At 30.8% G+C, this 17605-nt stretch overlaps 1 protein-coding gene across 1 annotated transcript; it reads right to left on the bottom strand.

The window, feature by feature from the left end:
- Positions 1-247: 247 nt before the first annotated feature.
- Positions 248-10014, bottom strand: bou (glycosylphosphatidylinositol anchored membrane protein boudin). The gene is made up of 4 exons (XM_077436965.1): positions 9808-10014; positions 4599-4757; positions 4292-4441; positions 248-1934 (listed from the first exon to the last, which is right to left on the bottom strand). The coding sequence occupies exons 1-4, from the start codon at positions 9869-9871 to the stop codon at positions 1723-1725; spliced, it is 585 nt and encodes a 194-aa protein (XP_077293091.1). The 5' UTR covers positions 9872-10014; the 3' UTR covers positions 248-1722.
- Positions 10015-17605: the final 7591 nt, after the last annotated feature.

Here is a 17605-nt window from a genome sequence, read left to right as displayed (position 1 = left end):
GTAGTTTTAATTTTTAATGATATTTTTTTGAAATGTATTTAAAAACAGTCATTTTTATTCCAGTGATCTATTTTTTTCCGTATGTATGATCTATTTACATACATACATACTTTATTTTGGAATTTTTTTCTAAAGCGCTTATTTAATTTTTATATTAGCATTAAATTATTACATATTGAAATTATATGTATTGTGTGAGTTTAATTTTTTAAACATTTTTCGTTTTTTTTTTTTGTTTTTTACATAATTTTTGACAACCATGCACGTTATGTACGAGTCCTCTGTAATACCAAAACTATTGATTTATGATTCTAAGTGTTAACCAATTGTTTTAATATTTTTTATTGTGATTTTGTTTTGTACTTTTTACTATGCACACACAGATACCATTGTTTTTTTGTGTTAAATCTTGTTGTTTTATATGTATTGTGATTGTAAGCATTTATTGTTCTCTTTAAATATTTTTTTTATATTGTAAGACGTAGGTTTAGGAAATCGTGCTTTTATCGTGAGATATTGAATTAAGTTTACAGACAATTTAATGCATTCGATGACACAAACAAACTGCACAATTTCAATTTTAACATTTTTTTATGTGACCAAATTTGCTATTATATAATATTAAAAAAAAAAAATCAATCAAGTTACCTTAAGCTGCAAATTAATTATATCTTTGATATTGAAATTGCTTTATTGCCAAATTAGATTTTTTATTATAAATGTTGAGGCGTTTACAATACGGAATGATATAATTTTACAAATAAATTTGTGTTTGATATCAACATTAAAATTTCACATATCTTTTAAATTTTCGTCAAATTCATATACGCATACAAAAATTTCTACGGTATGATAGAAATGCATAATAAAATGTAATTGAATAATATTGTTATTCTAAATATATGTAAGATTTTTCTATGTGATGCATTTTAAAAGTTAAACATAAACTAGATGTTAAATATAGCTTTCATATACATATTCGTCGTGTTTTATAGTGAACGCTGTTTTTATTTCATTTGTATAGAGTGGAACGAAGAACAGACGAAAGCAACAGAATTCAATAAAAAATTCAATTCAAATAGAAATTCTTTAATACGAAAAAAAAATGCTTAATTAAAATTTAATGTAATCAGTACAATCCACATAAATTAGCACAATTTTTTTTTATATATACATGAAATTGATCAGTATTATTTACATGATGATTCAAAAAATAAGTCATATATTTTTTAAAACAATATGTACAGTTAAATACAATTTAATTGGTGTAAAGTATTGATATTTGGATATCAGGGTCGGCGTGATCCGATTCGACGTGTGCGAACGGGGCCGTTGTCAACATTCAAGAACAATTCTCCCGCCGAGGGGAATCGAATCAAACACATGCATATTTGCATACATATTTGCAACGAAACGCCCCGTAACATTGTACAAGGGATTTGTAAGCTTTCGATTTATTTTTAATTCAAAACTGGTGTTTGTTAATAATATATTGCCATTATTTTTAAACGCTATTGTATCTAATATATGTGAGTATCAACGCAGATCTACATATCCAAAAACGAAATATATATTTACAATGTACGCTAATAGAATACCTATGCCTTTTTTTAGTATTGACTTGGATCATATTATTGTTCGGCATATTGTTTTCCATACTGTTTTACTCTATATCTATTTTGAACACTAAAAATTTGGTACAATTCGACGATTCGCGCACATTTACGATAGTAATCGTACGACGTACATCACACTTAGCAATACAACCATTGAATAAAATTTGGATGATGTGAGAGAGGGTGATGAATTGCATCCGTCGGTGTTGCACGTGAATATGCAAGATCTGTACTCCAGCGAGTCGCCTTTCTGTTTGACGTAGTTGCAATAGTTGCCGAGATCTAGAGCTGAACAGTATCTCCGTGTGCCGATTCCACCTGAAATCATTCGTAAGACTTGTGTATTGATGTTTTAATTTAGATATTGGGGGCCTTTTCGTAATGCATTTATAAGGAAAGTTAGCGTTTAGTGTTAAAAGTGCTTGATACATTTTGAAACTTTCTTGATTAATTTTATAATAGTATAATATATATAGAGAGAGAAATGCTTTAGTGTTAATATTTTTCAGATGCTGCTATGTTCAAATAAGGTTATTTAATGTGTAGTATGTATGTATATCTTCGGCGTAATTCATATGCATAAATCTTTTTCATTGTTTGGTTTAAAGTGATATTATTTGTTTAATGTTTTGTGTTTAAAAAATATAAATAAATATACGAGTTTGTACAATTTTCTAGTCTCCAGTAATTTTTGGTAATACTACTTGTGAGATTTGTAGCATTTTGTGAATTACACCGATGTTATAATACCTTTAAGGCTTATCTGATGTACAATAACATACATGAAAGTGGTCACCTCTTAGCTGTTGAGTTTTTTTTTAATTTTAAAGTGAGAATAAGGGCGAAAAAACACTAAGTGGGACGTGGGATGTGTTTTTATTTGGATACTTTTAAACGTGCGAAAAAAATGCAGCACCCCTAGTCCATATACATGGTACACGGTCCCAAAAAATCGCCCCCTAGAGTGTTTTCGGTGATATTTTATCCTTGTTTGACAGTAATCGATAACGGTAAATCCCATATTTGAAGAAATGTAGGAGAAACTTGTCGGTTAACCTCCAAAACATATGAATTTTGCATGTGCAAGTCACAGCGAGAAGCTAAAGCAAAAAAGAAGGACTGACGTGCCATACCACTCAGTGTGTTTTTGCCTTAAGTCTCACACTCATTGGAAAACATCTTTTAGAGAAATTTTTTATTAAATTGAATTCATTTCATAGTCCAATTTGTTTCTTTTAAGAATGTAGAATAAGTATAAAATGTTTTAAAAACAAATTGTTACAGTAATTGGTTGAAAAGTAATCTTTTAATTTTTATTCTGCTTATTTTTACTATATTCTTAGAGATAGAAAACGGAATATGTGGGTGAGAAGTATGACAAAGGAGGTTGAAGTAATGGTGAGACTAAAGAGATTGAAATGGGCGGGTTACGTAGCTAAAAGACGGACGAAAGAAGTGCTCAAATGGTATCTGAGAGAATGTAAAGCGGTGCAAGGTAGGCTACAGAGAAGATTAATGAAATCAGAAAATTGGCGCAAACTCTGATAGGAAACGATTGACCTGGAGTCACATATATCCAAGGTCTGGCCAGCAACAGCGGGCTGGGGATCGAACCCATGATAGCATTATATGTTAACCACTGGCATATGTTGTTGGTTTTATAGTGGAAATAGTAAAGAGATTGAATGAAAGAAGTGCTCGAATGGTACTCGAGAGAATGTAAAAGGGTGCAAGGACGGCTACAGGGGAAATGAGTGGATGAAATTAGCAAAATGTGTGGGATGAGATGGATGAAAGTTGCTCAAACCAGATACGAATGGAAGCGTGTTGGAGAGGTTTTCATCCGCCAGTGGATGAGGAATGTCTGTAAATGATGATGATGAATCTACATTCTTAAAAGATTAAATTATTGCCCATGTGAATTTCATTAAGAGATTGGAGAGTCAAAATAAAAAAAATCGGCAAAAGTGAGGACCACTCACATTATTATGGTTCGGTGATTATTCCGCACAAAACGATTTCGCACGCGTCTATAATCTCGATCACGAAACATCTGGCACCCGAAAATTCCATCCATCTTAAGTTACCCACGCAAACTAACATAACGAGAACTCGAGTGCCAGATATTCCAGATATCGTGTGCGGGATCGCAATGTGCGAAATAATCTGTTTACCGATTATTATATGTATTTCTTTATGATGTAAATGTCAGATAGGTTAAGTATTTTAAATTAAAATAAACCGGTACAACGGAATTTCACTATCCTTATGAAGGAATCAAATGATGAAAAGTCGGAATAAATTTTATAAAAATTGCAACAAAATAATATTTTAGGAAAGTCATGTTTTTAAGGATCATATAATGAAGTTCCGTTGTGCAATAAATATATAGATAAAAAACAGAATTTTAGAAAAAATGAAATAAATGAAAATTAGATGTTAGTGTATAATGAAAAATGAAAATTTCTACTCTATTCTTATGTACTATCCCATTATTTTTCAATATTAGAATATAGCTCGTCTGATTAATCATTTTATATTATATATATATACTCTTGCTAAGCATGCACAATAAAATTGGATATTAAAAATGACATTTTTTTTTATTTCACTATGAAAAGTAGATACTGATCTGTCTTCAATCTTGAATACAATGTTTCCGCATGCAAACCCACCTTCCAGCGCTGTACTCTTTATGCAATATTGAGCCTCAAAGACGCTTTCACACTCCTGCGGTTGAAAATCGTTCTCGTCTTCGTTTATCAACAGATCAGCGCAGTCGATAGATTGTGTGGAGTCGCACTGATAGCATTGTATACTCATAGCTAATATCAGTCAATCCACAAAGCAGCATGAATAAGAAAGATACAACAGGTATTAGTAATGTGTTAATGGTTCGAGCTCTCGTTACAGTTCACCGTCTCCCAAAGTTAGTGTTGTTAGATCCCGGCAGGCTATCGGAGGCCTTGGATGGACGCTCACCTTCGAATCTCCCCGTGTGCTTAACACAGTAATTGGCACCATAGACGTCGTGGCAACTAAGCGGCACTAAATCCTCATCGTCCGTTTCCAAAAATTCATTACATAAAAATGGATTTTTTGGATCTGTCCCCGAACACTGATAGCAGTTTATTGAGAGTGCTGTGTAAAATAATATATTTATATTTTATGTACATATATATATTGATTAGATAAAAAAGAGAAACATCAGTAATTGATCTTCTAATAGTAATAGGCCAGTTTGATTTTGAAATTATAAATTAAGTCAACATTGCTATTGAATAATAGTGAGCGAGAGTACAATCGTACGAATATAACATTACTTTATTTTATTGTATTTTTTTTTTGTTTTTATTATACATAATATTATTTTTATTATTTATTATTTTATTATTTTTATAATACTGTTATCGTTTTATTATTCTTATTATTTTGATATTTTTATTATATTGTTATTTCTATTTTTTTTTTTGTTTTCTCTAATTACACCGTTCGACAAATGACGACTTTAAAAATGTTTCATAGACGAGATATGACTTTTATTATAGATCAATGCCCAGTGAACACGAATCTGGTAATAAAAAATGTTGATTGGCTTGATATTCTGAGATATATGTGTTTTTTAAATCGCGCGATTTTTCTACATATATCTTGGTGTTGTTCGGTCGATTTCTCAAAATCTGTTAATTTCCTGTTCAAAATGAATATTGGAATCTACAGTCGGGTATTTTATCTTTCATTTGTAGTACTTTTCAGCTTTCAAATCCCTTTAAGTAGTCGTCCAGTTCAAATCAAAAGTCAAAATTACGTATTTTCACTTGGGATTTTTTCCCACTGTTAATATTATATTATATTGAGTATTTTCTATTGAAACATGTTTATTAGGATAGTGTTCTGGCCACACTATTTTTTGTTTTCGTTTAAAAGGGTTAATTAAAGGCATAGATCTATAAGAAAAGTCATATCTCGTCTCTGAAACATTTTTCGTGTCGAACAGTGTTATCTTACTCTATTGTTATTTTTGTTTTTTATTTTAATTGCTTAAGTTTTTCTTTTTTTTTACCTGTATGCGAAAATTCTTAATGGTTTTTTTTTAAATAATTATGTTTTTATTATCAATTTATGTAATTTAATAAACTGTCAATTTTCCAAACAAAATAAATAAATTACTACAATAATATTATTTAGCTACAAATTCCAAGTGATTATATTAAAGACGAATTGTTATGATAATATTAGGTAAAGAGTGAAGAAATTTCGCAAAAATTCTGTAGATAAAAATTAGACGCGCAGATACTGAGATTCCCTGGTATTTTATTTTTATTTTATCTTTTTAATTTATATCAGAAAGGCCTAACAGGTAACCTCAGTGCACCTTCTTGGCCAGAAACATTGTACATTTGATACAAATACTATTAGTATTATACAAAGTACATAAATACATATCAATTAATATCCACAGAGACATCTACGGTCAAATTTATAAATTTTCGGCATTTTAAACAATTCAGTAAATACATATCAATTAACATCCAGCTATTTATGGTCAAATTTGTAAATTTGCAGCATTTTATACAATCCTGCGAAATTTGAGCTTGCTGAAAAGTTTGCGAGAAAATGGATAAGGCTGCCAATTTTTTGGAACCGTTTCAATGAAAATCAGATAAATGGGCAAACTCTGATAGGAAACGATCGACCCATAGTCACAAATCCAAAGTCTGGCCAGCAGAAATCAGTGGGATTTGAGCCCGTGACCACTCTGTTCAAAGCATTATATGCTAACCGCTAGTCTATTCTGCTGGTATTGATTTGTTAATCCTTTTAATTGAGATGTTTTAATTAAGCTGATTGGCGTATGTATGAAACAAAGAAGACTGTTTCAAAAGGAAAAGATCAATACTGCAATTGAGAGGACTTTGGTAGATTATTTGACGAAATTCGATAAAGAAAAGCTCTTCCGGAGTAGACATGACGCGGATTTAAAAAAGGATAACGGTTAGCGTTGAATAATTTAAATTAAATTATTCAATACCAGCAACATAGCTCAGTGGTTAGCGTATAATGTTAATAACTGAGGGGTCACGGGTTCGAGCCCTGATCCATTGTTGCTGGCTTGACCTGGGATTTATGATTCCAGATCGATCGTTTCTTAATTTATCCAATTTTCTAGATCATGAAGACGTTATCAGTGATCGATTCTGAGTTCGAATCAGTCAAAATCTCGAGTTCGAATTTTCGCATGATCACAAAACATCATCTATTGTTACTACGTATAATACATAGATAAAATAAAAATATATGTATGTACATAAAACATTTTCACTGAAACATGAGGTATGCGAGGAAGCTATTTTTAATTTTTTCCCATTTCATTGCCTTTTGCGTAACATTTTCAAGTGAGCTTTGAATGTAGAGTATTCTGAAGGGCGTTCAAGTGCTCTTCACCTGAAATTAAGGAGTTGTCAATGGTGCTTACAATAAAAGAGCTACCTGCGGCATAGAATGCTGAAAATTCTTCGAATATAATTCTTAGATTGGAGTACATACATATATTATTCGTATATTTTGAAGTGTGAACATATTACTGATGCATTGTTCGATGAATGTTTCGTCTACAAAATGGAACCATGGATGTGAAACTAACTGGCTCTCCGATACTGTGCAGTAATGCGACAAGTCGTCTGGAAACCACTGATAAACTAGAGCATATAGTATACATATATGTATACGATAGTTCGTTGTACTATGTGTTAAAACTTAGACGATAACCTCTATGAGAGTCAAATATAAAATTATGTTGGTAATTTAGTTTCAATTCTTCAGGATGTTTTATTTTGAATGTAAACAAAAACAACATTGAAAATATGGAAGGTAGAATAAGAATAATCATGTTATGATACTGTCAAGTCAAAAGGTCACATTGGTATTGATTGTGTAGAATTGAGCTTAATATCATTTCAAATCACATAATTCTATAGTTAGTTTCTCAGTACAATGATCGGAAAAATTAGAGCTATAATTCATATTTTAAATGTTTGATGAATGAATCATATACAATATTTTATTTTAATGCAGTGTTTCCTCATATGAAACATGCAATAACTATTTCTACTAAATTATTACTGTGTATTCGAAATAAATTGCGTGTATCATTTACATGAATCAAATTCACAATTAGGCATTATTGTTTCTGGTAATTGAATTTCATCAGTAATTTCGACAGAAGCAAGTTGTTTGAAGCAAAACCTATGTACGTATGATACTAGTTGGATTTATTAATATATATACGTACGTATAATCAATTTGTATTAAATAAAATAATTAGAATTGATTATATATGTACGTAGTGAAGATAAGGTTGGCAAAAATTTGCACTTGTAACTTTTATATTAAAAATAATATATATATTTATAAACTGTTTGGCAAAGATTGTCGATAAAATTTGGTAAACATTTAATGTATTCTACTACATCAGTCATTCTAAACAGTTGTTAAAATTAAAAAAAATTCCCTGTGGCGTATTTTACGTCAATGACACATATTTTTTATATCATCATCTGCAGCCACTCACTAATCACTGCTGGATGAAGACCTCTCCAACTCCTATTCGTCTCCTTTTTGCGCAACTCTCGTCCATCTCATCCCACACATTTTCCTAATTTCGTCTACCCATCTTCCTTGCAGCCTTATTTTCACCTTTTTACATTCTCTCGGCTACCATTCTAGCACTTATTTTGTCCATCTTTCATCCATACTTCTAACCAGGGGTGGCTCGTGACTTTAAAAATAGGTGGGGCACGAGAAGACTAAATCCGCCCCCCCTACATATTTTTTTCCAAAAAACTGAACTATATATTTTATGCATGTAAACTGTCTTTTAAATTATTGACTTGGTTCATTATGTGTTCTAAAAAACAAAAATGTGATTAACAAAACATATTTAATAATAAAAATGAAATAATTGAGATATTGTGATTGTCAATTTAAGCATACCTTGAAAATTTAGTTGAAATGTCGAAAAACGTTGACGGTGTCCTATTTTTAGAAATTTATAGAGAATATATATACAACCGGGGCTGGCTTATTCTGCCCCAAAGAGACTATTAGAAAGCCAATTAGATGCGCGCTTCTTTACACGGAACTACGGATCTTTTTTATTTGCCTCGAATGACGGTCTACACTCCACACACAGTACCAGAGTAGCAGGTAAGCTGAAGCTGGCGACCACGGGACCACGGCAGATAAGCGGCTGTACCGAATTGAATTACGAACCTATTCTGCCCACAGCGCGATGAGCGGGATAAAAAAACACTTGCAGAAACTATTGACGAGTCATTAACAATATACAAAATACATTTTATTCTGGGAGAAATTCATGTGGGGCATTGCTATTTCAATCTCTTCACTCTCTCCACTATATCCACTACCCTTATCATACTTCTCACCTACGAATTCCGTTTCATGTATATTCTCATTATGCCGAACATACAGCGTTCCATACTTATTTGAGTGCATTGAATTTTGTGCAGAATTTTGGCGTTCAAAGTCTAAGTTTCACATACAAAGTAATATATTTAATAATGCAACGTTTTTATATGAAAAGTAAGTTTATTTAAAGACAAAAGAAAGTGTGCTAACAAAACAAACATTTCAAATCTTCAAGCCTTATTTTTAACAAGAAATAAATTCTAAAAAATTTAAATTACAAAAATATGATAATTTAAAAAAAATAAACGATAGAAAGAAGGAGACTTTTTGATTCGTTGTTGTAACATTTCTACTATGACGCTATAATAAAGAGGTTAAGAACCCCTGATATTAAAAAAAAAAAACAACGAAATAGTTTTGAATTAAATATGGGATAATCGAATTAATTTAATATTACAAGGAATAAAGCAAAAATACAGGATATTCACACTCAGAAAAAAATGTAAACACAATGTGCTAACGAGCAGTGACAAAGTGGGTGCAACGTAGAGACGCTCCACGCCCATTATTTCCACACAAACAGCGCGAGCCAAAAACGAAAACATCCAACGTAAAACTCGCAAATTACCAACAATCTAATTTATAGACGATGAAAACGACGATCAGCCTCGTCGTGAGAAGTTCCCGAGTGGTTTGAAGTTGACGAACGAAGTTATTCGGAAGAAATTGAGCGAAAAGGCAAGTCCAGGTCGGGAGAACTCACCGGATTTGAAGGAGATGGCCAAAAGAAAGGCCAGCAGTAGGGTTTTGTTCGGTTCTGGATACATTTTCAGTGATCTCAAAGGTGATGATGACTGATGAGTATCGTGAATACGACACGACCGATCCGAACAGCGTTCCACACCATACTACGTCATGGTTTGAATGGTCGTTGGAACCTGCCGACGCCAGGTACAACACACAGGTGAGTTGATACGACATATAAATACAGGTATATTGCTCCACTAGCGTTAGGTATACTACTATCGCGTCGGTGTGATATAAAATTTCGTTATATACAAACGAGAAACATCGATTTTCAGATCGTTCTGATTTTCTAGTCCGGTGCAAAGATTTGCATGGGTATTTCATGTGAAATTGATCTACTTTTGACAGTAATGATTATATAACTGACAAACCGAATTGCTTGGCGTTGCTCGGGTGGGTATAAGTTAGAATATAAGTGAAAAATTTAACAATTTAAAAAAAAATGTAGTCTCTGAACTACATACATATGTACATATGTATGTACACTAGGGATCCCAAATATTCGTCGACCTCAACTATTCGGATATCGAATAGTAAATCAAGAGCCATTCGAATATTCGAATATATTCGAAAATGTACTACTATGTACTAAGCATAAATTTGAATGAATCGTATTATCATAGTTGCCATTGAATTCCACCGCGTGTTTACTAATGATAATTTCAATTTTTTATTTTCTTCTTTCATTATGATTTCTTGTAAAAATGTATACTTCTTAAATATTCGTATTATTTTTCTGGTGTTTTCTAAAATTTCGTAGAGATTATTATCGATCGAAAAGTGATTTTCTTCAAACATTTCCGTATTTAATGAATAAAAATCCGTTTCTTCACATGTAGACATTTCATCTTCTTCATTATCTTCACTTTCATCAAAATTATCCCCATTATATTATAAGTCCCACCGCTGTACTCTGTGAGGTGGATTACATGCCATCTCGCTTGCACCCAAATATTACGCGCTACAACCATATACACAACGAAAGTATTTAAATTGCAATTACCGCTTGAGTTAGTACGTTTAGATAAAAAAAAATATTGAGATAGAAAACCAATCCTTATAAACGTGGTGAAATAAAAAATTTGACAAATAAATGAAAAATAGCACGGAAAAAAATCCGTAAAAAAATATATATTTTTGACTTTTAAAATTCGCTAGACAATTAGTTAGAAGTATTTTAAAGCAATGAAATATAACAATTAATAGGAAAAATATCTGACTATTGATTCCAATACTCACTTTGAGTGTAATAATCCTAAATTTTGAGTTAAAGACCGCAAAAGCCAAAAAACTGTAAAAATCGCGGATTTTTTTAAACGCTCATATCTCGTAAATGATCACCCACCAACAAAAATCAATATCATATTCGAATTCAGTGGGTCAAACTTAGTAAAGATTGGCTAGTCTCCGCTTTGGTATTTTTTTTTTGTTGCTCAGTGTTATCAAATTTGACCACAAATGTCTCTGGACAGGGGCAGCTTCTTTCAGCTTCTTCCCAGGGGGAGGGCAAAAATTTTGACCAGTAAAAAAGAATGACTTTCTAGGGGGTAAATAATTTTAGCTTAGTATTTTAATTCAAATTCATAATAATACATTAAACAACGTGGATAGTCCTGTTCAAATCTAGGGAGGGGGGGTTGCTCCCCACCCCAGCCCTACCCCCCAAATGACACCCCTGTCTCTGGATATTAATTGATATGTATTTATGTACTTTGTATAATACTACATAATAATATTTGTATCAAATGTACAATGTTTCTTGCCAGTAAGGCGCATTGGGGCTACCTGTCAGGGGTCTACCTCACGGGACCGAAAGTGAAAAGGTCGATAAAGCAAATATCGGAAGGCAAAGATCGAAAAACTAAAGATCCTAAGTCGAAAGATCAAAAAAAAGGGTGCATGGTAAACGGTACTATGTACATATAATATATATTAGTGGCATGCGGTGAAATTATGTCTCTTTTTGTCATACAGCCTTGTTTAATGCGCGCGCAGGATACGGGAGGAAAAGCCTGTTCCTCTCGTTCCTGTTGTATCCTTCTCGCGCAAATTAAGTGAGGATGTACAACGGGGGGAGAGAGAACTTTACCGCACGCCACTGATATACATATGTATACACCAACCGTTATTCATATGTATGCATGGTAAACGAACATTTTCGACTTTTTCACGGTCAAACCCTGTCAGGCCTTCCTGGTATAAATGAATTATTTATAAATTAAAATAATAATAATAACATAGCTATCAGTATGGCTTGGTGGTTGCGTTTATGTTTAGCACCGAGAGGTTACCAGGTTCGATCCCGTGCTAATCTTTAATATTGCTGGTCAGACTTGGATATTTGTGACTTTGTGAAGTCGATTGTTTCTTGCGTTTGAGTTTGCCAACTTTGACAAAGATATGCAAGGACTGAAGATTATTTGAGAAGCATTTATTCATCATTATAGTTTGATGTTATGATTTTAATGATTAAATGACGTCATCATAAAAACTATGCTTCTTTGTTTATTTGTGTTTGGTAGACTAGAAAGTAGTTGCTAAGCAACAACTTTGTAAATGACTCAATATGTATATGTACATAGGATTTGTTAATTTAATGGGGGCGTTAGCTTCCCTCTAAATAAAAAAAATATTATATTTATGAAAATTAGGGCGAAATCACACAGCGGTGAATGTGGGACGTGGGTTATTTTTAGATAGTTTAAAACATATAGAAAAAATGTCGCGTACGTGGTATAGTTCTTTGAAAACGATACATTCAACCGTTCGTCGTTGAAATTGTATGGTAGTATTTACAGAGAAATGTAAATACTGTAGCATATACTAAAAAGAGCCGCCGGTTAAATGCAATCGGATTAGGCCGAGGCGCATCCCTGACACTGTGCGACCGTTATAATTGGTTTCAAATATTAAAAAGTGCATGTAGGCTAAACAATGGCCACCGAGTTGGCCGTTATTGGTCCCTTCTCAGAAGTGACCGACACCGTGGTATCGTGGGACTGAATGTCGTGGGAATACATATCCGAGTACGTGACCATAACAATAGGTAAACAAACCGGGCGTGGAAGATGCCTCGAGTGACCTATCCGTTATAAGGCGGTACTAAGGCGATATCAAGAGATTCTGCACGGAGCACTGGCGGTGTGTGTATTTCCTTAATCACCAATAAATGCTGTGACACGACTTTGGCCATTTACTTGGATCCTCCACCCACCCCTACGCAACAATACTATACTAAAATTCGGTCCAAGGGGTCGTTCGTCAAATCTATATAAAAAAAACCCACGTCCCACATTCACCGCAGTGTGATTTCGCCCTTAGCTTAGCGTATGAATATTTCATTCGCTTCCAAATATAGAATATTGTTCTGGTACTTTTCGAACAAAAATGAGTCATGCCAAATATAAAAAATGCTATATTTTCGGTAAATTTTATTGTTTTGATTTTTTAATTTCCAAAAAAACCTTAGTTTTCTTTCTGCTAAATTTTATAAAAGTTACATGTTGAAGAACATAATAAGAAAAATACAAAATTAAATTTACAAATTTTTATTTAAATTCAACGCCTTTTCTAAATTCCGAAAGAAAAAAGCTTGTACAAATTTTTAGTTTTTTTACATACCTCCTTTACGTTTCACTTACAATTACAATTCAGGAAAAAGTTTGCATCTTATCCGATCGTTTTCATACTTTGCCATATTGCTCATTTTGGTCATCAATATAAGTAAATGGATCCTCCGCCATTAAGATAGGCATAAAATATCGTTTAAGAACCTTTTCAAGTCTGAAAATTTTTAATCTCGGTGACAGTTGGTAGTCATTAATTTTATACATAGATGGCGGTAGTAAAAAAAAATATTGGTGTTTTTATTCAAAATAATAATTTTATATACAAATTATAGAAGAGGTATGTTTTTAAAGAACTTTTTATTAAACGCTTGGGGGTGCCTGTGTTTCAGTCACTCCCTAAAAACAATCCACATACAGTTAGATATCTAATAAATGCTATATTTTATTTAGTGGTAAATTCGGTTAACCGGTAATGGTAGAAATTAATTGCAATAGATGCTTGATACGTTTACAAAACAGCATCGGTAAAGTTAAAATGATCTTTCAAAATGCTTTTTAATCTAAAAGAAAAGTATTTTTGTAATAATATTCTATTTGATGATTGCTGTGGTTATAAAATTTATATAAAATTTCAAAGCAATTAATAATTGTGTTAATTTCACAATACACAACATATTGATATGTGGTTATTTTACCATTAAACATATCAAGTAGAATCCATACAAAGTACAATTATAGTATAAGAAGTTATGATCCCGATGAATGAAAAAAAAAATGAAAACTTTATGGTGAATAAACTTCCTATATTTAATTCGAAATTATTTTTTTGTATGAGATTTTTAAATACATACAATAGGTGCAGCGTTTGATCATCTACAATAAAATTGTATTTTTAATAATTTCAGATAATAAATATAATATATAAATATAAAAATGTTGAATCACTTTACCCGTTGACTTTAATATAATTAATTTTCCAATATTTTTTTTCATCAAGTTTCCTTCAAATGTTAATGTTTCTCCCAAAATTGCAGTTAAGAACACATTAAACATTTGTTGAAGTATATACAATGATATCATTATCATAATAGTATATTCCTAAAACAATACAAAATACATAAGTATGTATGTATAGCAAAATTATCAATATACAGTGTGAAATATATTTTAAAGGTAATTTTGAATTGGATGGGAACTATTTTATATGATAAAAAGCAGAAAATTCCCACAGAATTATTTTTTTATAATAAATCTGCTTTATAATAAATCCTTACCTTAAATGTATTATTTCCAGCTAAATGACGCATAACCACAATATATATCATTAAAGTATTGAAGCACATTGAGATACACTGGAAAATGTTTGCACTTTAAATATCTACGAATTTGTTATATTATATAAGTATGTAATACAAATTTTGATAAAGTATTTATTAAAATCTTATTTTCTTACTGTCAATGTGAAATTCTTTCCAATTTTTACGACGTTTTCGGTGAGTATATTATATGTATGTATTAAGGGCAATAAATCAATGGAAATGTGATGTGAATATGAACTATCCATTACAAATTTAGTGTCATCGTCAGTGTTTCGTTTTTGCAAATTCGAATTAATGTCTTGTAGTTGGGAACGAATTAAAATTATTTCAATTGTTAATTGCAACATTGATAAATTAGTTATAAATTGTGAGATCAATACTGCTGAGCGATAATAATAGTCAGAGAAAATATACATTTCGTATGACTTCTCCAAAATAATTAAAAACATGTATGATATGAAAAAATTATGTATGAAATTTTTATGTATTTTCCTTTTATATGAGCTATTCAACATTTTATCGACGCGAGAAAAATTCGTATATAACGCAATTTTATTTTTTGCATTTTTATGCTGGCAAATAAGAATTATTGCACTTGTTAAAAATTCCACAAACATCTGTGCAATAGAAAGATATGCGAGAATTGTAAATTTTGATTTCGTTAGAGATGTATTGAAATTGTATAGCCAATGTATTGTAAAAATGATCATAACGAAAAGTCTGTAAATCACGGCCGGAGAGATGATTTTGAAAATATTTTCATCATATTTGATTGTTTGAAATCCAAATATCCAGAAGCAAAAACTCACAACATTCAATACAACTTGTGTGTAACTCATGTTCTTTAATAATGATCGATTTAAAAGCTCACACATTTTCAAATTGGAAAATCAATATAATGGACTGTCAACTAGCTTCATTAATATAAAATAGCAATTAAAAATAATCAGCTTTCAGTAAAAAAACAAAAAACGGTTTAATTTTCAATAAAGAAGTAATGAAAATGTTATTTTGTTTTTGTGTGGACACAAAATTGCAATTACTATAGAATTCTTAGCTTTTGGATAGCTTTTAAATTACATACAATTTTAATATTATTAACACATTGTATGCTGGAAACGGAGATTACAGTCTTTAGGGTCTTGTTGCTTGAGAGGAGGAGACTATGATCTCCGTTTGTGTTTATACTCTCCGACTTAGGTAGGTAACTAACATTTTATACAGCAAATATTTAAACTGAGAAAAAATATATAAATATTTCCATCCTCTTAATGCTATAAATTATTGCAAAATTTAAAACAAACTAAATTTTTGACGAGGGTAACCAGTTTTTTTTTATACAAAAATTTTTGAAGTGAAAAAAAAAATGTAAAAAACATATGTATCCATCATCTTTGTGTTATAAATGATTGCAAAATTTTAAATATAATAATTTTTTGACAAGGGTAACAAGCATTTTTTTTATACAAAAAACGTTCAAGCTAGAAAATATTCAAATTTCTAGATTTTTTGGGAATATTTTTAGATTTTGTTCTAAATGGTTTTGTAGCCCCCTTTTTAAAATGCTAATCGATTAATCAGAAGGCTCTAAACAATCATTAGAATTTCCATTTTAATTTTATTTGAGTCAGTCAATAGGTTTAAAAGTTTTGTTCAATTTACAAACATAATGTACATAAAAGTTTTCATAATTTTTTTGATATTTTCCATAATTTGACTAGTCTTTTTGAAAATTTCTCTGATTTGCCCGCTACACAGCAATAGGCAATTTCGATTGGCCGGCAAACAAAGTTTTAATTCTATTTAATATATACCATACCATAAATTTGGAGACTCTAAATAGAAATCTGAATTTTCATAACGCAGAAATAAAAAAAGCATTATTTTTATACACATATGTATTTCAGGTTTTAAAATGAATAAAATTGTATTTTTGTTTAATTATAATATCATATTTAATTAATAATGTGATGGTAAAATTTAAATATTATAAATATCGAGAAACATTAAAATATAACAACACACATACCATTTATAAAATAAAGTATTATAATTATTTTTTCATTAAAAATATCAAGCATAGAAGGAGAAAAATAAATTAAGAAACAAATAACAACACAACTCGGGACAAAATAAATCTTTCTAGAGGAGCTTCATAACTACCATGCTCACACTTCAAAAATAATCTTGAAACTACAAACACATGAGAATATCAAAAAAAGTAAATACATTTAATGACTACGATATTATTCCAAACAAAGTACAATGATTGTATAAGAAGCTATGACTCCGATGAATGAATAAAAAAAGAAGAAATTCGCTGTGAATAAACCTCCTATATTTAAATTGAAGTTATTTTTTTGGGTGAGGTTTTTAAAGACATACAACAAGTGTAGTGTTTCTTTATCTGCAATAAAATTATTTTTATTATAATTTAATAATGATTATATATAAATATAATATTTATGTACATTTGTTAAATCGTTTTACCTGTTGATTTCAATATAATTAATTTTCCAATATTTTTTTTCATGACGTTTCCTTCGGACGTCAATATTTCTCCCAAAATTACAACTAACAACACATGCAATATGTGACGAATCATGTCTAAAGAAATCAGTATCACAGCAGCATGGTTCTGGAACAGCATAACATACATACATATACATATGTACTTATGAATATACACAAAAATTAAAACTCAATAAGGCAATTCTGAATTTGAGTGAGTATTATAATACTTTGGAATTCTCTTTAATTTGCAGTTACACAATAAAAAACATTTTTATATATGTACTTAAGTATATTTCATAAAAATTTCTAATTTATACCTCATATAATTTATGTCCAACTATAAAACGTATAA

This window comes from Arctopsyche grandis, chromosome 1 (genome assembly GCF_051622035.1).
Source record: "Arctopsyche grandis isolate Sample6627 chromosome 1, ASM5162203v2, whole genome shotgun sequence".
NCBI classification, from domain to species: domain Eukaryota; kingdom Metazoa; phylum Arthropoda; class Insecta; order Trichoptera; family Hydropsychidae; genus Arctopsyche; species Arctopsyche grandis.
This window is presented reverse-complemented; position numbering and strand designations above follow the sequence as displayed.

Bases quoted from the DNA above. Each gene is read 5' to 3' on its own strand.
- bou (XM_077436965.1), bottom strand. From the start codon at position 9,871: ATGTATCCAGAACCGAACAAAACCCTACTGCTGGCCTTTCTTTTGGCC. The intron at 4,442-4,598 runs GTGAGCGTCCAT...GACTGATATTAG, and splicing joins GCACACGGGGAGATTCGAAG to CTATGAGTATACAATGCTAT. The intron at 1,935-4,291 runs GTGGGTTTGCAT...GAATGATTTCAG, and splicing joins AAAGAGTACAGCGCTGGAAG to GTGGAATCGGCACACGGAGA.